This window comes from Paramacrobiotus metropolitanus, unplaced genomic scaffold (genome assembly GCF_019649055.1).
Source record: "Paramacrobiotus metropolitanus isolate TYO unplaced genomic scaffold, Prichtersi_v1.0 Parri_scaffold0000005, whole genome shotgun sequence".
Taxonomy (NCBI): domain Eukaryota; kingdom Metazoa; phylum Tardigrada; class Eutardigrada; order Parachela; family Macrobiotidae; genus Paramacrobiotus; species Paramacrobiotus metropolitanus.
Window position 1 is genome coordinate 3,348,404 of NW_026570225.1, and position 26,419 is coordinate 3,374,822.

Genomic DNA, 26,419 nt, shown 5'->3' on the forward strand with positions numbered 1-26,419 from the left:
GGTACCAAAGCTAGATTCGCTTCAAATTGGAGACGCACCCTAAGTTCCACAGAGTTGGTAGTATGCACTTTCAATGGAAGGGAATTTTTAATGTGTTAAAAATCAGTTAATTTTTTCAGATTAGGGGAATCAGTTAATTTTTTGAAGGGAGACATTTTTGAAGGGAACCAGTTAATTTTTTCAGATTAGTGGCTAATCTGCAAAAATTAACTGACTTCAAAACTTCGCGTAATCAAAACAAAAATTAACTGATGCTGTGAGCTCTCTGGCCGGCTGCTTATCTGCTACCAGCATTATAACGCATCATATTATTTAAAGTTTGTTTTCCATGTTGGGGGATGAAAATTCAAGAATCCTGATCAGATCTGATGAACATGACAATCTATCACTACGAATTTACGGCCACTGTGAATGTGACGTGAACTCTACGCGATAGCTCACAGTAAGTGTGACTGCGCGAATAAAATATTGTAGCGATAGAAATTAGATGTACCGCCAGTAGGAGTGTTAATTGCCTTTCTCTACTGTTTATTGGTTGTTGTGTTATGAAGATCAGAATCCTAGTTTTCCTACTTTTACCGACCGCATATCACAGTCAGAAACATCTTGAAATTAGTCTTGCTGCAACTTTCTCCGAATCTTGCTCCGCGCCTTCCGCGCTTCTTGCCCCACGCTTATGAATTCTTGCTCCTGAGCTTGCGTTGCTCGCTGATTCTTGCTACGTGTACTTGTTAATAGACACCTGCGATAACCTTGTTTTGTGTAACTTGTGTTGCGTAATCGCTATGGGATGATCTTGCATCTCCCATCATTTTGTCATCCTGTAAACGGTAGTCAGCATCGTTACCGACCGTGCCAGCCTTTCCCACACTAATAGCCGACAGATCGTGGTAGGTAGTGTTGCCGCAAGTGCTCGAAATTGCATGCGAAAGAATTCCGATACCAATTCCGAGTACTCGGAATTCAAATTCAAGTATTTGCAATTCCAAGTAATCTAAATATATTTTTTTAGATTTTCAAATACAATATTTGAAATTTAAAGGCCGCAATTTGAATTCCGATTACTCGAAATTCAAAATGGGGCAATATGAATTCCGAGTATTCGAAATTTAAACTGCGGTAAAATAAAATCCGAATATTCGGAATTTAAACGTGACTTTTCTGGATTTCGATTTCTTTGAAATTTAATTAGTACTAACAGAATAGACTGGAATCATGATTATCTTACAGTAGACTGCGAGAGAATATCTTGCAGAATACTTTCGACCACTAGTTATGGCAAAAACTGGAAATTGTACGGTTTTTCAGTTCATTTCTCGAACATACGTCTACGTACGTCGAATTCATCATTTCTTGAGATGGTGAATTTAAGAAACAGAACCGACAGTTATTGTATCGTTTAGTAACAGAGCAATATTCACAGCGAAACTGATCTGTATCCGCTGGGCAGATGCAACCGCCGGCGTACTTCCACCGTATCTGCTGCTTTTGCTGTGCAGTTATGACCTCTCAGCGTGGTTTACATTCACGGATTACGACCCCGCGATCTGGGAGGAGGCGCCAATGTGCCGGTTTCGATCATGGTTAAAAACCAGTGGCGCAGTTCGTCCTCCCGGGCGTAGTTGGCGTTTTGAATCTGCTTGCCCAATAACAGGTCATAGGCAAAACGAGTATACAGTCATACTAGGCACTTATTTCCTCCAGGTGATTGCCCGTAAACTGGGTCGTACTCGATGCTGATCTGACCCTTGCTGTCCAGATGCCAGATGGGCAAACAGGAAATGCCACTGTAGTTTCAGCAGGTCTGGGCATTTGACCCGTTGAATAGTAGATCCGGACAAGACCGGGGATGTCACAGCTGTACAATGCGTGACGGAATATAGCAGTACAGTACGTAAAGTGACGGCTTGACTCGTACTTTCTATTATTCGCTGTACATTCTCGATCTTTCCTTTTGTGCTCGGATATACTTTTGGTTTGGTTTCTACACGGATGCGCCGTGTCTATATAAGTTCGTGAGTGGCAGTATTTTACATCATCAGTTCTCTCAGGACGAGTTTTGGCAGTTTCGGAGTTTCTAATTAAATTATCGTCGGAGATGCAGTTCTCGCTTCGCATAGATTCGTAGACTTAGCTATGCCACATTGAGATTATCAGCTCATACTCTGTCGTTGAGTAGGTCGGTAGGATAGATTATTACGGTAATTATTCCTATCGTACTGATCTCTCCGTCATGGCGCCCACCGATGTTCGAACCTTTCCGATGGCTTAGCTAAGTAAACTGTGATTGAAATTGTGATTGTGAATGTTGGCTTCTAGAAAGTGCTCAGTCCGGGTACAACTGTACTGACTGGACGGATGTCCGGGCAGCTGGTCTGCCGTCTGGACGCCTAAACGTTAGTAGTCCGGGTACTGGCGACGCTTTGGTAAGGGGAAACCCTGCTGATTCGTGCCTGCGACCCACGGCGAAAACCTGTAAATGTCCGGGGGCTTTGCCCCGTCTGGACGCTGAGCAGTTTGTCCTGCCAGCAGGGCGATGCAGGGATAACCTGTAGATCGACCCATGAGCACTGAAGTGAATGAAATGAAAATGAAATGAATATTGAACTGATGAAATGACGAAAGTGAATTGATGAACTGATAGTGAAGCAGGTTCTCGTAGCCACTGGCCAGGGCAAGAGTTACCTAGAAATCTGAAGCGTAGCGGTTACGTAACCGACTGTGAGTAGACAAGAGTTCGAAAGCAGTTTCCCTTGAGCTAAAGTTTTTTATATGCCAGAGCAGTGCCTGCGCATATACAGTGTACACAATCTTGAGCTATAGTTTTGTATGCGAGAGCGAAAAGCGAGAGCATACAGGTGCACCTTATCGTAGCGTAGCCATACAGCCAGAGCAGTTGCGAGTGCTGTGAGCGGTGAGAGAACACCGACGATCAAAATCTCTTTCTGAAGTATCCGGGTTAGAACAAAAGAGTCAACCCGGTAGTCAGCGTAACGAACACTGAAAACAAAAGCGTAGCTGAAGTTTCCGCGTAGGGACAAAAGCTTACCGGATAAAAACCTGAAGCCAGTGCAATGGACACGGCTAAATTGAATAGAATGGAAAGTGATGCGTCGACTGCATACGATAATGCAGCAGATCGAAACGAAACTGAACGTACTGGTTTATTTCAAAATGGAAATGCCGTACAGTTTGGTGGAATCGCAGAAAATGAAGAATTCTGGAGTGATATGCACCCGTTGCAGGGGGAATTGATTGAACTGTCGCTTGACCAGAATAGGTTTGAAGCAGCAGTTGAGTATTGGGATGTCAAAATTGATGATGAAATGAATGTTAATGAATTAAAAGAGATTGCTTGGGCATCTCTATATACTGCACTAGCCTTGCAAAGGAAGTACAGTAACGCAAATCGTATCTGTCATGCACTGAACGGCCGCAATACAGACATGGAAATAAGCAACAGTGCTCTAACAGCTGAACTGGTTAAACTGCGCAATAAAACTGGGAGTGTAGAAAATGAATGTCGCTTTCAAAAAAACACGAGCAGATGAACTGATGAAACGTCAGCTAGCTCTGTTGACAAAAATGGAGGAAATGCAACAAAAACCTGCTATCCGTGAAAAACTGCAGTACCCGCAAGTGTACGAAGGTATACAAGAAAGCGGTAAAGTAGAACGTTTCATAATGGACTGTGAACGATGCAAAGATTTGAATGGCTGGACTGAGAAACAATTGATTGAAAAAGGACTGTCGTACGCACTGAAAGGTGACGCGTATTTGTGGTATGTCGAAAACAGAAAATTAAATCCAGATAAAGACTGGATTTACTGGAAGACATTGTTAGTTAATCACTTCTCATCGGAGAGTGACCCGGCCGAAGTACGGCAAGCGATGTACGCACGTGTCTTCAAAGAGGAAGACACGGTAAATTCGTATGTTGATGGTTTCCTGAATTGGTTTAATACACTTGATACGAAAGAAGAAGAAAGAGTTTCAGTTCTCGTTCAGGGACTGAAGAAAACCCGAATGGAGTGGTATGGCAAGCTGGTCATATCAAAACCTAAGACTGTTGAAGACGTTATGGCACAGCTGAAAACGCTGTACGCACTGAAAGTGCAACGAGAAATGTACGAAAATGATGACTGTTGTGAGTATGAAGATGACTGTGAATATGTGTACAGTGAGTGTGAAAATGGTAATTTGAATGATGACGACTGTGAATACGATGAAAATTATGAAATCTACAATAATAACGGTAATAAGCCGTACATGATCGGAAATGTCGAAATCGACGTTAACAAATGGCGAACCGATAGCGGTCAGCCGATCTGTTTTAAATGTCACGAGTTGCATCCGGCTAAGTACTGTACATTTAACGGTAAATGGAAAGACGTTTCAAAGGAACCGCCGATTGAAGTGCTTAAGCGTTACAATATGAAACGACTGGAAGCACATTCACTGGAAATACGTACTGTACAATGTGAAGCAAAAGTGAATGAAAATGTGGAAACTGAAATGCGGCAGCACTCAAGTTTGCGGGGGCGATCAGTGCCCAATAAGCTACCGCCCGATGCGTTGCAAACGACTGTGGCCAGTCAAGTTTGCGGGGGGTAAGCCGGATAATACTGAAGTAGCCTCTATGGCCAAAAATTTTGTAAATGAAAAGTTTTGGAAAGTTGAGCAGCGGAAGTACAAGGATACCAAACACTGGTATTACTTGTTCAGAAATCCCATAAAAGCGAAAAATAAATTTCAAAACGAAGAAATTTATCACATGATTGTGAGAAATGGATTGTTGTGTCGTAAGCGCACAGGAACTGGAATTGACAGAATTGTTGTGCCTAAACAATGGCAAGAAGAACTGATTGATTCAGTGCGAAAAAGATGTGCGAAAAACGAATTAATACCGCGTGGAGTGTCAGTTCAACAGTATCTGACCACTCGGTATTATTGGCATAATATGGAGAAAACTATTGAAAATGTTTTGAAGAAATGTGATAACGCTGAAGTAACTGGAAATGTTGAAAATGTGTCAGATTGTGCTAAAATGCGTGATATTGAGTGCGTAGCTAAACTGTGCAGTAATTTGCAGATCGAAAAAGTTGAAATGTGTCTTACGCAGTCGCAGGGAAAAAGCCCGTGCACTACGAACTCGGTGCAATACGAGTATAATTGGGCTGGTCGACGCATTGACGCAGATGATTATGAAAAATCTGAATTTGTGAATCAGACTTTAGCGGATTTAAAAAATGCTGTAACTGAAGTTGATGGTCAAGAAGTCAAAATGGTGTATGAAGAGAAGTCCAGTGATGTAGACAATTCGCCTGTGAATTTCTTGGGATTTTATTCCCGAAGATATCCTTTCTGAATGCCGCCAAACGCTGATTGTGTGTGCTACGAGAGTCGCATTGGTAACCGCCTCCGGTGTTACGCTGACTGACTATTTGCGTTTACTTGCGTTTCGCAAATTCAAAGTGGTGTTTTCTTTTATTTTCATTTTTCATCGCGGATGTTTTTTGCGTTGAATTTTTCATCGGCGATTTACATTAAATTTAACTTTGCCACTAAAAATCTTCATTTATTGCGTTCCGACGTTTTCCTGTTTGTACTCCGATCTCCGACTGCCGTTCTGCCATCCTACTCAGTCTTCTGGCCTACGCTCAGTTCTCCATCCCGTCAAGAATCCTCTCCTCACCTTCCATCTCACTCAGTCACCCGTGGAGGAGGATCAGTCATTCGTTCTTGGACGGTGAATGGATTTGCCCGCCTTTGCCCAGTCGTGAGCATGAGAACTCATTTTATTTAGTTTTTTATTCCTGTTTTTCCAGTTCTTTTCTTTTTGTGTTGGGTTCCCCAAAAGCCGTTTGCGGGGGTGACGGAATATAGCAGTACAGTACGTAAAGTGACGGCTTGACTCGTACTTTCTATTATTCGCTGTACATTCTCGATCTTTCCTTTTGTGCTCGGATATACTTTTGGTTTGGTTTCTACACGGATGCGCCGTGTCTATATAAGTTCGTGAGTGGCAGTATTTTACATCATCAGTTCTCTCAGGACGAGTTTTGGCAGTTTCGGAGTTTCTAATTAAATTATCGTCGGAGATGCAGTTCTCGCTTCGCATAGATTCGTAGACTTAGCTATGCCACATTGAGATTATCAGCTCATACTCTGTCGTTGAGTAGGTCGGTAGGATAGATTATTACGGTAATTATTCCTATCGTACTGATCTCTCCGTCATGCGCAAACATAGTGGTGCGTTAAACAATCCGTTAAACCGGTAAACGTGGACTGCACAAGGTTTTCTCCATGCATCCGCATGTGGAAACGTGGCCTTGCGAAGCACAGGTCGTTATTTTGGTACAGATCCAACTCTGCAGGAAGTTCTAGGCCGCCTTTCTGAGGAAATTAGATTGAGCAGCAGATAGGTCCATGCGTTAAGGAGTCTTAGCTGCAAATTCGAGCCGCTTGTTTTCGCCATGCTCATATCGTTCCTTTCTGCGGAGGGACTGTTTGAGTAAGCGGGAATCGGTGTGTCGGCAGGCTGGGGCGTGGCTTGGACTGGTTGCGATGACGTTTGGGCTGTCTGATTGAACCGTTCATGGCGCCTTTCTTTCGACGGCCGACAGCGGGGCTTAATGGTTCCGCGAGGTCTGACTCTGAACGTCGTAAAATCAGGAGCGAAAGCGTTGCTTACAGTAGGATGCTCTGGCTCTGGCAAATCGGCTTCTGCTGCGGCTTCGGGAATGTTCGGCTGCCCTGGTGACATCCATCACGCCAACCACAAGCTTAAGACGCACCATCGCCTGGCAGTAACTTTTCAGGGTTATTGTAATGCTTTTCTTTGTGGGAATTGAATTCCGCCGGTGTGGGCGGTAAGCGCCAGCTTTCTTTCACACCGGCTTCACTGAGCTGTAAGGGAACGTAAGGATGGTAATATGACTACTATCCACAAGAAAGCCTTCCCCGGGAACGTGTCATGAAGCGGATGCGTCGTTGATGCTTTGGCATTGCCGCCAGGATTTATAACGACTTGATGCACTTGATGTGTTCGCTGGCTCTTTTGCTCCACTGTTTCCCACTTGAAGTTCTGACGCCATAACGGCTGAGTTGTGAAAAGTCCAATTATCAAAAAATGTAAAACGCCGGTAAGGTCAGATTTTGGTTTTACATCACTAAAAGGTGACCTTGCCGTAATTATTAGTTGCCCTGTCGTATTGAATACACAATTCAAACTTTTTGTTAGTAGTTTTTTGTGCGGGGAAAAACTCCCGCGCGTAGTCAATACTCATAGCGCGAGATGCTCTCGCGAGCATCTCGCGCGTAGCCGAAACTCATAGCGCGGGAGGCTCTCGCGCGTAACCATAAACATATGTAATACTGAGGGCGATGTGAAACAGCAACGGTTATATGCACCCCTCCCACCCAGGTTTGTTAATTATTTTAGCTACATAAGCACCCCTTTTTACACCATCTTTATTTCTTACAGGTACCCATTTTAAAAATACTGTGATATTGCGTTATGTAACCATAGCCCTGCATCGTCATTGTTATAATTATTATCAATTGCACAGTTGTTATGAACTTACGACCATAAAGCATAATAGCCAATGTTAAGCACAAAAAATGGCCAACCTTCTGAAAGCGGTGATGCGAAATTAAGAACATAGGTGGGAAAAAACGTTACCGTTTCGGATAGAGTTTCTCCTTTTTTAACAGTAAGGAACATCCATATTCTAGCAACCGTATTTGGCCAGTGCACGGAATAACTGAAACTCCGCACGAGTAATTCTCGTGCATTCCGCAAGCATAGTAAATGAGGCCATATTTCTGACTAGCGCATTAAAAGCTGATCTGGATCATTTTTGTTTCTGAAAGAGCGGTATGTGAGCTACATTTAAAAGTTAACCGGCTTTTATCGTTGCAACCTGTCATGCAGCCCACAATTTTAACCAAAAACTCTCATAAAAAACCAAATAAAAAATCCGGAATTTTTTTGGGAAACTAACAATACGAAAAGTCAGACATCTTTCTCTGTTGGCTGGTATACGGCCAGTGCAGCGAACTATGGTGCGTAAGTTATGATTCATAGAGATAAGAACGGGTATGTTAAAAAACGGAGCTGTGCAGCGCGGTATCTTGAATACGTGCGGTATGGTAGTTTTGACCATTTCGAGCGTAAAGTTCCGGATCGTGATGACACACGTTACCAGTCGTTATCTCCTGCGCATTATGCACAAAAAACCAAGTGGCGTCTATAGCCACATCTAGAGTTATATAGAGCTTTAAAATCATCCAGCATTCTTTTCCGGTTGGTACCACCGGCCGGTACTGCTGATGAAGTCTGGGTATATACAGCTCTGGGCGGTCAAGTTGGTGCAGTTTTAAAAATAAATTACAAGTATTTCCAACCCGGTTTTGCTTTTATTTTTACACTTTTTAGTGTAAAAGTAAAATACACAGGGATTTACATCCTGATGTACAAACAGGAGGAGCAATGCGGATGTGGAACAACGATACTTGAAGTGGTGCATTTGTATTTAATGCATTTCAGTTGCTGCTGTATCAGGTAAAGGTGAACTACATGTAACAAGTTGTTCTTCCCTCCCAATCACCCTCTTTTGTGAAGAGCAGGTTATTTTAGCAAGGACGCCGGGGCCGGTTGCGCCGATGACCTGTGTTCCGGTGCTGGTGCCTTCACCCAATCCCCAAAGAAAAGCTGACCAAATTTTTATGCGTCGTCGTTGTAGTTGCCGCACGCAGCCGTTGACTGCGCTAACTTTGAGGTTTGAGTCAACATCGCTGGTCTTTACATTTGCGACGGTGAAAGCCAGAACAGGGTAACTTCAAACGGAAAACTATTTTTGTTGTAATTTTCGATATGGAGAGTTTATTGTGCGCCGAACTGATAAATGTATATCATCGTTTAACAGTCAACACACCAGGCGGGTGCCAAATAGGCAAAGGCTCTTTCTTAATTCTCTAAGAAATTTCCTTTTGCTCCTACTTCCCTTAAAGTAATTATCGCAGTACAACTACCAGTTCCGTAGTTTGTAGTTTGATGGTACATTGTAATTAAAATCGAAATTTTAAATAAAACTTTTTTAAAACCAATTATTTAAAATTCATATGATATGCATTGCAATTCCGAATACTCGGAATTCTAATGTCGGAAATTAGATTTCGAATAATCGAAATTACAACAGCGTCCATTTAAATTGCAATTACTCGGAATTGGAATGCCTGCAATTGCAATTCCGATTACTCGGAATTCAAACGGTAGTGTATTTGAATTTCGAATACTCGAAATTCATTTTAGATTGGAGCACTTCCGGCAACATTAGTGGTAGGGTGGATTAACCAACCCACTAGAACAGCAGTCAAACCGGCTGCTGTTACGACATGTCAGCAATTTTAATAACAGTATTATAAAAATATTCGTATTATTAACTCGTATTATTAATTATTTTATTTAGTCTTGAGAGATTACAAATTCTTTCCATAGAGTTGAATATAAATATGAAATTTATTAGTTGAGTATGCACTCGCGTAGAATTAACAATAACTACAGTTTGTGCAGTGGTAACAATTACTTACTGTTAATTGTACCGGCAAATGCGTCGGTTATACTTCTAATTGCTCTTCTTTGTGTACCTACCATTAATATTAGGGTGAGACTATAGGCACCAGACTTTGCCCATCTTCGACTTTTCCCATCCCCATTTCATCCCCATCTGTCGTGCGCAACTCCCATCCCAGCCCATCTCCAACCTCCTTAGTTCACCAGCCCTGTCCAGCTTTGAGGCCCCATTTTCAGCCCATTTTTTAAAAATTTTTCAGTACTATAAATTGTTGAAGACTAAGCAAAGTGCAAAAATTAACGCGTAAAAGTCAACTCGTAGCGCAGAAATCCCAGGCGAATTTAGAATCTTAAACAGCAAACAGCTAAAAATCCGCGCGGAGCGCGGAAATTTTTTATTTTTTTCGACTGAAAAGATGAATTTCCGTGAGTTTTTAGCTAAGAAAATCATGAAAATTTAAAAAATTTATTTAAAAATCGTTTTTCTTGATCCCATCCCATCTTCCAACATTATCAGCCCATCTCAGCCCATCCGCTGCTTGTCCTCATCCCATCCCCATTTCATCTAAAAAATGGGATGGGCTGGAGAAGATGGGGAAAATTTTCAGCCCAACCAAAAGATGGGCAAAGTCTGATAGGCACCCCTTTCACCCCCGTTGGCTATAGGCACCCCCTTTTGCGCCCTGTTTTGCTATAGGCACCCCTTTCTATTACATAAATCTCGCACCCCTTTTTTTCCGTGGACTATAGGCACCTGTTTCCTGTTTGCAGTCTTTTTTCCCAGCAGCCTGACAAAGATTTTCTAACACTTTTTTTGGTTTACAAAGATTTTTTTGACGATCTGACATAACTAGGTCATTCACATAAAAATGCGTTCGTACGAGTACTAGGCACTCCTTCCGACAATGTGCCGGTTTGACTGACTTTATAATGATTTGGTTGCTTTGATAAGTTTTCTTGCATTTCTGAGGTCCTGATTGTAATGTTTGGGGCCTTTTGGGGTATCGGACACCACCATATAAATAAACGCCCCGGCATCTTTCTTACGGATTTCGTTTAGTACATGATTGACCATTCCCTCTTTTGTTCTTTCACCTCGTTTCACTTTATCGTGCTTGGTCGTTTGTTGTTTTCGTGTGCGACGGGGTGCAGGAATTAGTTAATCAAAAAGGGGTGCCTATAGTCTAAGTGGGTGCGAAAAGGGGTGCCTATAGATAACGGGGGTGAAAGGGGGTGCCTATAGCCATTTCCTTAATATTATGGTTATTGTTATGATGAAGATCACATCCCAATTTCTGACATTTTACCAAAATGATTTTGGCAGGTAGTATTGCCGATACACTTTATCTGCGACAACCCACGAACACGATCAGAATTATAAAATATAACAATTGGGATTGCTCTTGCGTTTTGCTTGACTTACGAGTCGTTGTTGTTGGTGCCTTATTGCCCATCTTTTCTCGCTAAACTCTTTTGCTTTGAGCCACCACTTTGTGTTTGTGCACTACGAGCTCGAGTAGAATTTTCTGGCGACGACCTTGCATTTGCGTTAACCGGTACAGTGAGATAGCCATTCCCGCCAAATGTCACCGTGTGATTGTGAACGTTAGCTTCTGGTCAGCATCGTTGCCGACCGTGTTAGCCTGTCAGCCATACTCTAACAGTCTATACATGCGGCACTTGGATTTTATAATTAAGGGTCTAGCCCACGTTGTAGAACAGCGACCAAACCGGCTGTTGTTACAGCAGGAGCAGCAGTTGCTAATTTGCTCTGCCTTGCCAAACCAAGACAAATTTAATTAATTAATTTGCCGTAAACCATATAATCCGATAGCCTACAGGATATCGATATGAGTATGAGGTAGAAGACGACTGTTTTCCTGAATCCTTTGCGACTGAATAATAGTCTGTCCTTAATTTCATTAATGCAGGGATGACACAAACACCTTTTCAATTAAGTCGAAAACGAAAATTAAAATAAAGCTACTAGGGGCCTAGGGCATATGTACCTGAATTTAATTTATAGCATTCTCGGTCTCGGTGTACTTTATATGTACTTATTTAACTGGAATATATTCAGTGTCGTCGGATTAGCTTTTTTTGTGATGCTTTGTTTTCGGATGTAGGGCAAACTTTTGAAATTGCTGATTTCGTTAATGGTTGATTACAAATTAAAGTTAGTAGCTGTCTACAACACAGAATACGCGTTCGTGCATTGTTTTGTTTTGTAAGATTTTGTGTTTTTTGTTCTATTTTAAGTAAAAAATAAATAATTAATAAGAGCCATAAACGTTATCAGTTTTCTTGATGAGAAATCAGACTGAAAAATTACGGGTTTGGAAATATTGATACCATTTGCATTGAATCCAAGTATTTCGATAAATTGTGTGAACGGTTTTTCGCATTCTAATGGGCTTTTAATGTTGGGGAATGGTGAATGAGAATGTGAGATCGAAATGCATTACATTGTTCTGCATTGTTTTTTCTGTTCTTTGTCATTTGCAGATTTGTATGCAAGTACCTGCATGGCTTGTATAATGAACAATTTAATGGCGCAGTGAGAGGACTGCAGATCAGCGCCAACTGGATCACGATTTTCATGTTATTTAAACGGCGAACAGTGTTTGTCGGCCGGTAAGCCACTCAAGGGGCTCCACTTCATCTTTGTCGTGCATCCAAATCTTTCATTTGAGGAGATTTGTTCAGGTAAGTCGTTGAGCATTGCATAATTCAGTGGTCTCTCGATACTCGAATAGAAACGAGAACAGACCGAATAGTGTCTACAATAATTGTTTGCTGTTCCGCTTGACCGCTTGTCGACTAAAGATTCATTTTCCTTGTTTGACCACATCAACATTTAGACATGTTGGGGTGCTGGCGTTACACGTAATATTATTCATGCCAAAACACCGAAAATCTGGAACTGATTCCTCTTGCATCTCCATATGCTTCTTCTCGCGAGCGATTTCAGTTATCGGAAAATTTATGAAAGAAGGTAGCAATTTGCTAATAGAAAAATTTGTGTTTAATCCGGTTTTTGGAGCATTGTGATTCAACGTAACTGGAGGTAAGCTGCAGTTGCGCGAACGGAAGTTCAATTACAATTGGACAATTATTGGCTTAGTAAGAACTGACTTGGATGGACTGCTGTAGTATTTTGTGTTTGAATAAGTAGCTGAAAATGTAAACTTCATAAATTTAATTGTCTTTAGGCAGCTCAGTGGTTGTCTTATGCATTGAGATTACACGTGTTGCTGGCACGGTAACAAAACTGTAGAAGTGACCAAAGTTGGTGATGGACTTGTTACGACCGTATTCTACTTGCGGCGCCGTTACTAATAACGTAGTGACGAAGCAGAAGCGAAGTGTCCGTTACCGTTTATTGCGGTTTAATACCTATTTCGTTTTTGTGTAAATATTCTTTATCGTTTATGTTAGCAGAGGCGCCGAGGCTTAAAGTGTTTTGTAGCTGACTTCGTTGTTCTGTTCCATTGAGTAAGTTGTTACAGCATTCCGTAATATAGTCTTTTTCTGTCTCGACACTCCACAGGCATTTCTTCTATGTAGATTATTTCGTTATCTTTGAAATTGCCATAAGTTTTTGCAACACTTATCTAAATTTTTTTTGGAACACTTATCTAAATCATTATCTGAGAGCCTCATGGTTAGTAGGTATCACTAGGTAACATAATTCTATAGTTACTACTTACTGATGGTTAAAGGGAAGCACAAGTACGGTGGCGTGATATTATTACAGTAACGGCACTCTGTTTATTTGTGGTTGTTTCTTTTTTTTTGAAAAAAAATGGTCGAAACTTAGAAGTAAGGATTTAGGTAATAAAAAAACAGAAAGTGGTAAATTATTTTAGTTTGGTAAAAACAATTGCTGATATTGGGGTAGCCTAAATATTTTGCGGTTCAGCGATGGTCAGCGGCACCCCGCAGCCGTCATCAGCTTAAATTCCGTCCTGTGATCCCATCCTTACGATTGGTTTTTTTCATTTTGTGCGTTCTGATTGTTCTGATGTTTTTGAAATTCGCTCTGTTTGCGTTTTCAAACATTCTCAGAGTGATGAATGTTTTTGTCTCAACGTTTATTGCATTGTATGTATTACTTTCGTTATTGTGCACATAGTTTTCTCATTTGTTGTCGTTTTCTCATTCTCACCGTTGGTCAGGAATCGAGGACTGCATTCCCCCTAGCTGGCTGTTGCTGCCGGTTATTATTAACAACTCTAGTTGGACTGACAGTATTTTAGAAATATATAGAGCACTTAAAGAGCACAACGCTCCACGTCGACGTCGTGACTGAAACAAATTAAAATATTTATAAATTTAACTTGGAGAAACCTCGAAATCTGATCGATAACAGTTGACAACTTACTGTGTTTTCTGTAATATTTGAATTTTGGAAAACTTGTGAGTGATGGAAGGTGCAGGGATCAGACAATGATAACATGCAGCTACTCGACCATTTTGTTAATTAGTTTTGTAATCGTATTAACCATACGCGGGTGCTATTGCGTTTGAACCTCGTTTGAATTATGTTTCCTGTTTACACCGATAGTACAGCCTGAACATGTACAATACTTATTCGTAGCCTCGTGCAAAGTTTCCGGCCTGTGATTTGTGCAGAGAATTATTAATTATTGCATGCTGTCTTCTTTGCTGCTTCCTTGAGCATATTCGGACGTTGTACCTCTGTGAAGTTTTTGACTGACCATGGCAAGTGTTGCTGCAGTTCGTGATGTACGAATACGAGGATGGGGTAAATACACGGGATAGACGAGAAAAAGGGCAAGAATAAGGGATAACCTGCCCAGGTCGTGCAACACGGGCATTCGACACTGTTTTGCTGACACAAATAAAATAACCGAAAATATTACGCATTAGTACCACCGCAAACTTTATCATTTACAACAACACCGTACAAGTATGTAAAACAGTAAAACTCGTAATACTTACATGACTTTTGCACAACATCACAAACGAAAGAAATTCACTTTCTACACATTCTGAGATTTTTTGTTTTTCGTCGGTGTATTTGTGATGTCACTGAGCCCCTTAGAATTCTTTTTTCTCTTATTCTTCTGTCGCAGCTTTTCAACTTTTCGCTGTTCGAGTGCTTCAATCACTTTGCTGTCCGTTGCAATCAGACCAGCCTCCGCCCGCAAACGTGAATCTTTGAGTTTTTTCTTTTTCTGAGGATGAGCGCTCATGAAATTTTTGTGCCAATCCGCAGCCACTTTTTCCGCGGGAACGGGGGTAGTAAAGCCTTCTGCCTTGGTAATGGTAAACGCCAAAATCTCTTCTATTGCGCCTTCGGTCAAAAGAGGAATTTTTTGAAGACTTCGGCGCACAACTTGCAGTTCGCTCACGTAAACATTGGCAACAGAAATAGGCAAGTCAGAAACCAGCTGACTTGGAACTGGCTCTACATAAGCCCGGCACACCGCATCCGGGTTAAACGGATAAATTCCGGAAGAAACAAACCCAGAGACAATATTGGCAGCCATGTTAAAATCATTCCACTTTTCCACAATGTGCCGGGCAAAATTCTGTTTGGTAACCTACAAACAACGAAATTCTTCTCACTAATATGTAATCCTCTACTAATACGTAATGTTCGATGTAATCCTCTTCAGCTTCGGAGAATTTTCTTAGGTGAGCTCCCTTCTTTCCCGTACGCACTCCTCTAAGTTTCTTCCAGAACGAAGTATAAGGAACCTTGAACTTTTTCGCAGCTGCATATTGCGAGAGGTTTCCTGATTTGTAGGCTTTCAGTGCCAACGCCATACGATCACTGTAAGCGTGTGGCAAAGGCAGATCATAAACAAATTCCTCTACACAGTCCGCACTCAAAGGTAGTCCGGAGACGGCGCTGGTAGACCCGAATGAAATCTCTATGGCAGATGCAGAAAATAAACTGGCAGGTAGCTGTACTTCTTCGCTGATATTCTCATCGCAATACACTATAGGAGGTGAATGCGCTGCTTCGGAGGGAGATTCCGAACTCTCCATTTCTTTAAGTTTAATTGAGTGTCAGCAAAATAAAACTCACAAACCAAAGCATAAATGATAATTTGACGAACTCATAAGCAGAACCAAAAGTACTCACAGTTACAGTGTTACTGTACAAGCAAAGTATTTGAAACAAAATGGCAAAACGGCAGCCCGTACTCAACGGCTAATGCAGTATTCTGTGCGCTAGCTTTCACAGACCGCCAGCCTTTGGCGGCTGGCTGTCCTGCACAACACGTGAATGGTTATCCCTTATGTTTGCCTGTTTTTTTGTCTATCCCGTGTATTTACCCCCTCCTCGTATTGATTGTACTGTAGCGTATTTGAACTTCACCATATTCATAATTATTCGTGGTACAACCAAACCAATAGTGGCCCGTTCACTACAAATGATGAAATTATCAGTACTGAATGTGCTATCTTTGATTCTACGAGTATCATTGTAAAAGTACGTGCTGTACGGTAGCAAAGTACGTGCTGTACGTTTGTGCTGTACCGTTGTTGTGGGCAGCATCAATCAATATAGATATAACGTAAGAATAACCAACTGTGCATTGACAGTCAAACGGCACTTTGCGAGCCACAGAATCGCCATATACAGCACCTGAATATACAGTAGAGATACGAGTTTAAAAGTACAGTAAATAAATTTCTTTTGCTGGTCCTTTATACACTTTTGTCTTTTGGGTCAAAAGCGGGTCAAATAGTGAGCGATATGTCATCCCAGATCCTGATATTATTATACTCGTACGGTCTTTATAGATTATAGAATTTACTGTATGGATGCGAGTAAATTTTTTCCCATTTAACCTTTTTGAACGCACACCACTGAAGTTGTTGCTTAATATTTAAGGGTCAGATTTTTGTCAGAATTGAATTTTTCTTATAGCATGTTTCCTGTTTGTTGGGTATTCAGAACGAATATTTTTATTCTGCAAATACAGCATGAGTTATCCTGTCGCGTTGCTGCCTTTGAACTGGGGAGCTGTTTATGTACCACATACATTTGCATACACATTGCAGCTGTAGTAGTTGCTGTGTACATTAACTGTTCTGGATTTAAATGGCATACAATTATTGTGAACAATGATTTCAGGCAAGTACTCGATAAAGAACAGTACGAGGACTGTACCTGCAAGTACCCGTATACCATGCTACGTTGTATAATATAGCGAATTGTCGATTTCTCATGCAGATCCTGTGCTTTTTTTGTGGAGTTTTCTGTTTTCATCATCGTCTCTTGCAGAAGTAAAACCAATACAAGCACCTGCGTTGTTCTGTAACTTTTCTGTAGCGTTTTCGACCGTGGTGTTTGCACAATAGGAAACTTAGTGTGAGAATATGCTAGTGTGAATATTGGCGTTTCTTACTTGCTGATTGTTTCTCAAAATTACGACATGCACTTGGAATTTGTTGGAGAACGTTCTGAGATTGCGATGCATGGTTTTTCTTGTGTCCAAAAAGGCGTTTATTACACTTTACTAACCACCTTTTGTCCTTTTTTGTTTAATTTTAGTGCAGCGATGATTTAGTTTATTGAGGGTGAGATTATAAAATAATGCTGTGACAGCTTGCAGTTTTTAATGGGCTTGAATGTTGTTTTTGAATGTTGATGATCTCGTCTGCATTCTGCAATAATGTGGTACAGGTACGCATCTTGCCATATCCACTAATCCGAGCTCGCAAAATTTCAATGCCGTAATATATTGTTTATTTTGGTTTCGTCTTAAGCATTTGTGCTGACTGCTGATGCTGAGCAAGGTACTAGTACCAGTAGCGCTATCTTCAAAACTCGTTTCCGCCGGTGGTTAATGTCGAGGTCGTTTGTCTTCCACGATCGGCTGGCCACGTTGTTTGATATGCTGCGCCACACCAAAAATTGTCTGTCTTACGGTGTTTATGGTTACTGTAAAGAATGGTACGAGTATGCATTATGCGGATAGTCAAGATCAAGTAACCAATAACCATGCGAGTGCGGAAATTATTTTTGCGTACCTCGGTGAATTGAAATTATTATTGAATTACCATGAGTCTGGTTATTGCAGATTTCTGCGCTCTATGCCGGCAGCCTGCCGTGAATAATTACAATGAAATCAAGCAGAACCAAGCCGTCATCGCTTCCATCAAGCAGTACTCAGCCGTCGACTACAAGAAATGCTAATCCCCTCAGCAGCAGCACTGCATCGTCAAATTTATCCTCATCGTTGCGTAGTGCAGCTCTATCGACGACATTCTCCCGATCGCGTTTGAATCTCGGTTCTACAACCGGATTAGGCAGGCGTAGTCCTCTGCTGAACGCCAAGCCGAAGCGCACACTCCCTAATTCGGCTGTGTCTGGAAAAGTGGATCATGCAAAACCAATGAAGAAGCATTTCCTTAGCAAAAGCAACGACAGTTTGTCTGGGGCCAGCAGTGCAGTGGCTAAAAAGACCAAAGCCAGTGCGCCAATTCCGACTGCGGTGCCGTCGAGGGGAATTCGTCATCCGGCTGTCTCGATCAAGCAGAAAGATAAGGGAACAACTCTTGTGGAAGAAAAAGGCAGCGAAAACAGTCCCCGCACGTTCCAGACGACAAATGCAGAAGCCGTGGCACAGGAAATACGCCGTTCGGTCAGCAGTAATTGCCTCGACATGACTGCTAGTGCGGCAACAGCGTCAAGCGATAATCAACAGCGCTTATCGCCGACGAACGTCAATTGTCTCGGCGAGACAATGCCAACGATATCGGTGCTTAATTCGAATTTTGCGTTGGCCCCGTCACGGCCCGGAATTACTTTGACGGCGACTGGTACGCAAACAGATTTATCGTTCTGTGAAAAAGGCGATGCACGGAATAGTATTATTTCTTGTGGAAAATTTGTTGATGGATGCCGCTTAAAAATGAGCCATGATTCGATTAATACGGACTTTGAGAATTTGCTTGAAGAAAATTTACTCGTCTCCCGGCAGATATCGGAGTTATGCAAAGTAGAAAGTGCAACGGGAATTGATGAGTCAAACAGTGACGCAGATATGATGGATCGGGATAGTCTCGGCAAGCCGGTGGAATGGGATTCGCAGAGTAACGCCAGTCTGTGTAGTGAGCCATCGTTGGCTTGTCTGCAGGACAGAATCCAGCAGATGGAAGAGACTCATCACTCAACAGCTGAGGAACTGCAGGCAACGCTGCAGGAATTGGCTGATATGGGTGATTTGGCAGCAGCATATAAGAAGGAGAATGAGGATTTGGCACAGGAAAAAAATATGTTACAGGACGCTTTATGTACTATGACCGAAAAGGTAAGAAAACCACAAATCAAGGCTGTAGGCATATGTGAAAGGCATGTGTCCTCTTTTCTGACTGTATGTAAGCCGGGCTGCCGTAGTTTCGCGATTTGTATATCGTAAACATTTGCAAGGTAGTTACTAGTTACTGGCCTTTGGCTACTTCGAAGTATACTTTTAGGCTTGCTTTCCATCGACATTTTAATTTTTGCTATATATAGAAAAATGGATTAAGAGAGGATCTGTTAACTTCAGTGCTTCTGGAACTTAAAGTCGTTCGATCACTAGACAGTACGGTTGTTGTACGTACAGTCTCTGACAAAATTTTTTTGTAGGTTCACGTATATCAAAGTCAGGCAGAATCGCTTAAAAAATTATTATATCGGCAAGCTGTGGGTGACGAAAACTGCAGTCCTGATGGCATGGAAGGCGTGAACGAAAAGGAAAAAACGTTGGTTGAATTGATTAAGAGCATACAGGAGGAAAAAGAGGAAATGCATCATCAAGTGGAATCTGCGCTGGAACAGAATAATAAATTTGCTCAAGAAGTGGAAGATGCTCACTCCAAAATACAGACACTGGACAACTATTGCGATCAAGTGGAGCAACAAAAACAAGAAGCCGAAGTACAATTAGCCAAGACTCGAGAGTCTATTAAAAAGAACGAGTTGGATATAGCTCGTTTAACCGCCTTATTAGACGCAGAAAAAAGCCGTGTTGTTGAACTGCAAATGATGACCAAGGCGCCCGCCGCTAAAACTGATATGGAGGAATTGCTCAGTACCGTTCGTAGCGAAAAGGAAAGAGCTGATGCACAACTGGCAGATGCTAATAGTCGTATTTTATCCTTAGAGTGCGATATTCAAGGGCTCAAGGAAGCGGTTCGTGTTGCGGATGAACAGAGAAGCACTGCAGAGAAAAGTTTTAATGATACTGTGCACGATTACGAACATCAGTTGTGCGCGAGAGACAACGATTTAAAAGCTTTGTCCGATGAACTGAACCAAGCCAGAAAGGAACACGATGTGATAGAGTTAAACTTGCGAAATTTGGAGCTCAGTCGAGCGGAAGCTGTCGAGCAGTTCCAGAATATTCAAAACTTGGTAAGATTGTACTATGACTTTCGGCATTCATGGTATTTTGCGAATTGAGCTTATGACGGCAGCTGCTTTAAGTACGGTATGAATGATAATCTTAGAACCGAATATATTTCTGTAATTGGTTTACCCTCGTAGTCTTGACAATAGCTATTAATGTAGGTAAATCATCTGCAGTTGAAATATTCGAGAGTGATAACTTCTTAGTCCGCGTTAAGCAAACGCTTAATTCCCCCGTCTGTTTTGTTTTCTTGCAGTTCTCCCAGGAACAGCGTGACTGGAGTCATTTTCAAGATGATCTTCTGACAGCAGTACGCGTGGCTAACGATTTTCGCACCGAGTGTGAACTTAAAGCAAAAACCGTTATGGAAGAAAATCAGCAGCTCAGGCGGAAAATTGACGATCTATCAAATGAACTGAAACGATTAAAAACTGCTAAAAGCAGCACGCCGGCCTCTCCTTTGAAATCTACTGATCAAGGGCATGAAATTCGTTCGCGAATCGATTTGATTTCTCAGTTGCGATCTCCCAGTGATAAAGATCCTACGATCGCCACAAAACCTTTACGTACCCCTCCTAATCAGAGCGTCTCGGTGAAAAGTCTGGTCCAAAATATGGAAAGTAACCTCATCGGCTCTGCAGCGCGTAGCATTCCGCGTTTTGCCGTTGTGGCAAAAGCTGTTGGGATTCGCAAGCGGGACGAAAATATTGCTCGATCTGAAAGTAATTCTTCCTTGGACTCTACGGACAAGGTGTTAGATTTTGATAAAAATTTGGATGATGAACCGAGCATGCCGGGTGATGGATTGAAGCCAATTATCAGTAGTAAACGGAATAGTATTGTGGCCGAAGGAAAAAGTGATTTCAAGGCCGATCCTTTAAGCAGTCTGGTTAAAGGAAAAGGATCAAAACGTAATGCATTGCTCAAGTTCTGCCAGGAGAAGACATTGGGTTACTCGGTGAGTGGGCCTGTGGCCGATCGATGGATAGCGGCCGTAGGAAAGGCTGCTGCTAGAAGCTACTCTGGCAGTGCTACAGCAAAACTGTGGTGATAATTTTGAAGGTTCCTGGTTGTATCAGTATTCGCTTAGATTTTGTTGCACATTGCCTGCTCTTTTGCATCCTGTATCACTTTCTGTGGCTATCGATTGGTTTCTCACGATTTGCATGACATAATATTCAAGTTTTATTGCTTTTAATTTTTTATGTACCGCTCTACTGGCTTGGCTATCTGCTACATTTTTTTCTTCTTCCAAAATAAAATCTATTTTCTGGTTGCACATGGTTCCTCGTTCTTGCTTCTTTTATTTGCACTTTAATGTATCGCTATCGCAAAGCATCCCTACACCAGACAGAGCTTATTATGCGCACGATATTAATTAGTCTGCATGGCCCGAACCACTCGTTAAAGGTGTGCGATCTGGGATTATATCATTATAGCATAAGGTCTAACACACGTGCGTTCCGCAGGGCTACCTTAAACGGGCTGTAAATTAAAAAGAGAATGACGTTTTCGTTACTAACTTTCTATGTAAGCGAATATTTGATTATGCAGATTGCTAAAGTATATTATTTTGTTTCAGTCCATAACGATATTCATTATCTGGATTTAACTTCGGCTTATTGCATTGTAGGGAATAGATATTACAAATTTTAGCAGTTCTTGGAACGATGGACTTGCATTTTGTGCGCTTTTGCATTCATACCTCCCTGATCGAATTCCTTACAAAGAACTGGACAGCAAGGACAAAGTGAGTTTTAGTCAAATGCTGGATGTGGTACCTAGTTGTCTTGTGCAGCTAGCCGAAGTTCATTGTGGAAATGTTGGGAGTATCGAATGTCAGTAGTCTTACATTTGCTCCTCCAATGTTTGCGTATTTGCATTTGCATAACCATCGTATGTTTACAGAGGCGTAATTTTTCGCTGGCTTTCGGGGCGGCCAAAAGTGTGGGTATACCGCAGAAACTGGTACGTGGGCTTCGGCCATCACAGACGGCCTTGATTGATCGGAACTAAGTATAACATATGGAGTGATGGTGACATACATCGAGTGACAATAAAACTTGCCTGTTTGATCGCACCTGTGAAGTCATTGACAGTTTTTGTGATAATAGGACATTAGTGATCTGCTGTCTGATGATAGGCCCGACTGGAGAGCCGTCATGGATTACGTAATCTCAATTTACAAACATTTCGAAACTTGCTCGATGTAGTATTAAATCGGTATCGAAATCTCTTTGGGTGACCGGCGATGCAAGTGACCACACATTCTGGCATGGTTGATTGTTCGTACCATAAGAGGATCGGATCCGTTGGTCAGTATGCTCGTTTCGTCGTTAGCCGGATATGGATACTGTCAACGAAATTGTTGTATTTGCTGGGTACATGTGTTATGATCTCTAATAATTTTGGTTTGTTGATTTGTTTGTATTTGTGACCGTGAGTCGTCGTGCGTTTTTGTGAAACGGATGGATCGATTGACTCGATTATCGTTCTGGTCGGTTTGTCCACCGGAAGTTATGCTCAACTCATTTTACAGTCTTGTTAATTTGCAACACGTACCGCGTGCAGCTGTATTATGTACTTGCAGTGGTTACTGTTTATATGATAATGATCTTTAGTTTTTGGACGATATTGACGACCATTAACGATTAAAATAATATTTGAACTGGAATAAAATCAAATACTTAATACAAATAATGCACGTTCTGTAATTGATAAAACGATATGATGGCGGTGCTTGCCCAAAATGTATTTTCCCCAAATGTTCTAAGTTCTCGATTTAATAACCAATAATCCTGCGTGACCACTGACCAGCTGCGTGAGTTCATTATTAAATCTGATTAATTTTAGCTGTTGGGAACGAGACCTTGGCAAATATCGGGAAAATCCCGATTCCCGTTCCCGTGTTGGGGCAAGCAGGCTGTGAGATAAAATTAAAAAAAAAACAGAAAAACCGACGATTTTTTTAAAAAAAGTTTAATTAAGCACATCGCATTGTAGCAAAAAATAATAAAGTACTCTGTAGTCTGTACAGAGCTAGAAGTAGGACTTATCGTGAAAAAAAATCAGTAAATGCTGCACGTAAAAAATTACTTCCGTACTTGGTTTTCAAATTCTGTCGGGACGGAATCGGGACTTTTGTGGTTGTCGGGCACGGGTTGGCAAAGATCGGTGTCGGTCGGGAACGTAGGGGGAGGGCCGTTTCCCTTGCTGGCCATCGCTGGAGCAGTGTATAAAGTAGTCAATACGTACGTACTAACCATAAGTCTTGTTAAAGTTATAATTCTGCCAGGTAAAGTAACCTAGCTATGTGAGACTCTGAGAAGAAGTAAGAAGAAACAATCTTCAGTACAAATCTGTCTGACCGTCTTTATCAACTACATTTTGCCACAATACGAAAACAGTTACTAGACATGTCACGCAGAAACCAAATGCGACACATTATTACCACCTAAACCAAACAATATTATTCGAAGATAATTAAAACATCATAATCATTTTCACATCAAGCCCGGCGGTGGTTTTCGACTCAGAATAAGGCGCAAGAGACGAGATCCACGATTTCACGTGCAGAAACCGAAATCGGGTGCACTGGTTTAAGCCGCTTTGTCAATTCGGCTGCCAAAATATGTCGGCACTGAAATATCAATTAACAGCTTCATTTAACAATAAGAGTATGTAAACAAAACAGCTACCTATGAAATAGCACTAATCACTGAAATTTTAATTTTGTAACCGTGTCCAGACACTGAAGTTAAATGTACGGAAACACATCACTAAAGAACTAAATGCAACTTCGAACTTTGAACTTTATGACCAGTACGCACGCAAATCAAATCTTACCATAGGCAAAGATCGGCGTTCCAAAACTGCAAAATTGTACGACTCTTAATTATGGAAACTGAACACAGTATCTACAAAATTAAAAAATTTTTATAAAAAACTCGAAGATCTTTAATGCAGCCACAAAAAAAACCTGGGACATCGAGATCGGAAAGACCATAACAAAATGGAAAAAACTGTAAACGCCACTAACTATCAGATTAAAGTCCACAGATCTGTGGACACAGCACATTTGAACCTACCGGCTACTTGGAAGTCGCAACACCCGCAAAAGGCTAACGTGGAAAGTAGAAAAATTTTTGAATCTGCCGCTTCTTTCAACTGTAACAACAGAAAGGTCACTAGAATTCCAGAACAGGACATTACATTATCCAGTACCTGGTAAACTGTACGTCCATTCGGCCCTACATACGTTTTGACCGCATCGTGATCAATCAACTGCAGAGCTGGCTCCAGATAATCTGGAAAGGTTTCGTTCAGCAAGCGGAGATTTTCTTCGCTAACTATACAAAAAGCAAAAACCGAAATGAATACCACAAAGAAAGCGCGCAAAATTTCATCGCTACTGTATATTTTCAAATTCTGACACCCCATGGTTGGTAACCGGAATAACGCACCCACATTAACAGGAACGCTTTGAAAATTACAAAGTGTATCAAATATTAATTTTTCTAACGCGAGTAGATTTACTGTATTGTGTACGAGTACTGTATATGTCGGTTAACTATAGATTGCATTCACTGCACGGTACCAAGGTAGGATTAATGTACAAATGCAGTCTGTTGTTACCCGAAGGTTTTCCATTTTGTCCACCACAAGAGGCTTTTTCGATGCGATCAAAGACGGTCAAGATGGATGCATCCAACAAGAAACTCGGTCGGAAAACACCGATTTGACATTTCGGGTCACCAGCTCTTACAACTTCGTCCATTCGGTTTTCTCCTGGGATAACTATTAAATTTTAGTATCAGTATGAATCCCTGTAAAAAATATGATCCCGCAACAAAATAAAAATCCGAAAAGCTCGATCGTACGGTCAAGTCGTATTAGTGAAGCTTATGCTCTCTGGTGACCAGACTCTGGACAGTGGCGTAAAACAAACTAATAAATGCTTCCGTACGCCATTTTGATTTTTCTTTTGTACTTTTCTTAGGTAACTTTGAACTTTTCATCGGGGATTCAAAAATACTGAAACTGCAATCTTTGAGGTTGCACTGTTTCAGCAAGGATCTAAGCGGCGCTTAAGGTGACGTACTACTCTCTAGAGGTGATTTTTATGATTACAGCCGTCCCTCTAAGAAATTCAGCAACTGATATTTTTGCGTAAACTTTTTTTAAACTGAGTGTTCCAAGAGGTATTAGTTACAGTTTGCAAAAAGAAACTTGCGCGATCATCGCTCGTGGTGACCTCGAGACAAGACGCACTTCCCTTAGACTTAAATATTAACAGACTTAAAGGAATGCCTTCCGAAGAATGTCGTTGCCTACAGTAGAGCATTGATAGCTTTGGGACAAGGTGTTAGTGCTTAAATGAAAGTTAGAAAGGGACTATTAGAAGGCCACGATGCAACTTGCTAATTCTCAACCGTCCAAAATTTTTAAAATGTTACTGAATCGTGAATGAACCTTGATTTCTTATGGAGTAATGCGATTTTTGCGAACAAACTGAAAGTCTTCTGAACTTTGGCTTCCGTTTCTTGCGCTTTATCTTCCTGCAGTGTGGATTAATATAAAAAATTGTAAAATTGCTGTAGCTGTAGAACTATCGGATAAAAGTTACACAAAAATTGTGCCAGCATAGTATCAGCAAATCCTGAAGCCTATGACGGGCTGAAGGCGTTCACTGCTTCACAGGCTTCAATAGTTTATAACACACATTCGTGGTTAAGTACTGTATGCCAGGAGGCGATTTTGAAAGCATTTTGCGGAATTACCAAATGCGATGCGCATTGGGCAACCCCTGCGGGTTTGGTGTTTTTTCGATTTGTTCAAAAAAGAAACGATTATTTTACGATTTAAGGGAATTTCGTTCAGCATGGAGGTCTTTGAGGCGGTCTGCCAGTGGTAGAGTTAACACTGACAGTCACTTTAATTCTGTAGGGACATAATGGCACTATGCTGTTAGCTAATCAGTAAGTTCGTAATCTTCGTATCTTCGCGTACCTGGCCGCGCTTTGGCAAAACACTTAATCCCAAACGATTCCACTTTCCTCGTGCTTTCTAGGGAGCAAAGGATTCTACATCAGCATCAGATATGAAGAGAATTTCAAAGTAAAGGTGGACGATAGTATTAGTACCAAACAATTACTTATTACAATACTTACTTACAAACAATTACTAACAATTACTTATTACAGTACATAATAAATAATAAAATAATGTAATTATTTAATAAGGATAACACAGCCAACGAGGCATTTCCATATTGAAACTTGTACATTCAAAAACTGAATAAGTACATAGACTTAAAATTAAATTCTTAGCCATACAGTACATCTTCACTAACATCTGCAAAATGGTGACCAAACTCCAAATTTCTCCACCAGTGTGATTCCAAAATCCATCCAATCTGCAGAGTAGGCCGCAAAGGAATTTTAATTGCGAGACGGGCTCG

The 26,419-nt window shown here is 41.3% G+C and overlaps 3 protein-coding genes across 11 annotated transcripts; 1 reads left to right on the plus strand and 2 right to left on the minus strand.

Moving 5' to 3' along the window:
• Positions 1 to 203: 203 nt before the first annotated feature.
• On the plus strand, positions 204 to 22,635 carry LOC129581411 (cytospin-A-like). Of its 9 annotated transcripts, XM_055472450.1 has the most exons (8): positions 204 to 442; positions 12,083 to 12,283; positions 17,644 to 18,876; positions 19,197 to 19,964; positions 20,216 to 20,917; positions 21,593 to 21,709; positions 21,868 to 21,927; positions 22,074 to 22,635. In XM_055472450.1, the coding sequence occupies exons 3-8, from the start codon at positions 17,686 to 17,688 to the stop codon at positions 22,170 to 22,172; spliced, it is 2,937 nt and encodes a 978-aa protein (XP_055328425.1). In that variant the 5' UTR covers positions 204 to 442; positions 12,083 to 12,283; positions 17,644 to 17,685; the 3' UTR covers positions 22,173 to 22,635. The 9 variants fall into 9 exon arrangements, with proteins under 9 accessions (XP_055328425.1, XP_055328426.1, XP_055328430.1 ...); XM_055472451.1 differs by lacking the exon at positions 204 to 442 and having other exon boundaries at positions 12,015 to 12,283; XM_055472455.1 differs by lacking the exons at positions 204 to 442; positions 12,083 to 12,283 and adding an exon at positions 12,505 to 12,644.
• Positions 14,483 to 15,734, minus strand: LOC129581412 (uncharacterized). The gene is made up of 2 exons (XM_055472458.1): positions 15,269 to 15,734; positions 14,483 to 15,147 (listed from the first exon to the last, which is right to left on the minus strand). Exons 1-2 carry the CDS (start codon positions 15,596 to 15,598, stop codon positions 14,584 to 14,586), a joined length of 894 nt encoding a protein of 297 aa, XP_055328433.1. The 5' UTR covers positions 15,599 to 15,734; the 3' UTR covers positions 14,483 to 14,583.
• A 655-nt stretch (positions 22,636 to 23,290) lies between the features above and the next one.
• On the minus strand, positions 23,291 to 26,388 carry LOC129580857 (zinc finger SWIM domain-containing protein 7-like). The gene is made up of 7 exons (XM_055471577.1): positions 26,349 to 26,388; positions 25,969 to 26,025; positions 24,595 to 24,756; positions 24,184 to 24,308; positions 24,048 to 24,126; positions 23,806 to 23,831; positions 23,291 to 23,599 (listed from the first exon to the last, which is right to left on the minus strand). The coding sequence occupies exons 3-7, from the start codon at positions 24,734 to 24,736 to the stop codon at positions 23,492 to 23,494; spliced, it is 480 nt and encodes a 159-aa protein (XP_055327552.1). The 5' UTR covers positions 24,737 to 24,756; positions 25,969 to 26,025; positions 26,349 to 26,388; the 3' UTR covers positions 23,291 to 23,491.
• Positions 26,389 to 26,419: the final 31 nt, after the last annotated feature.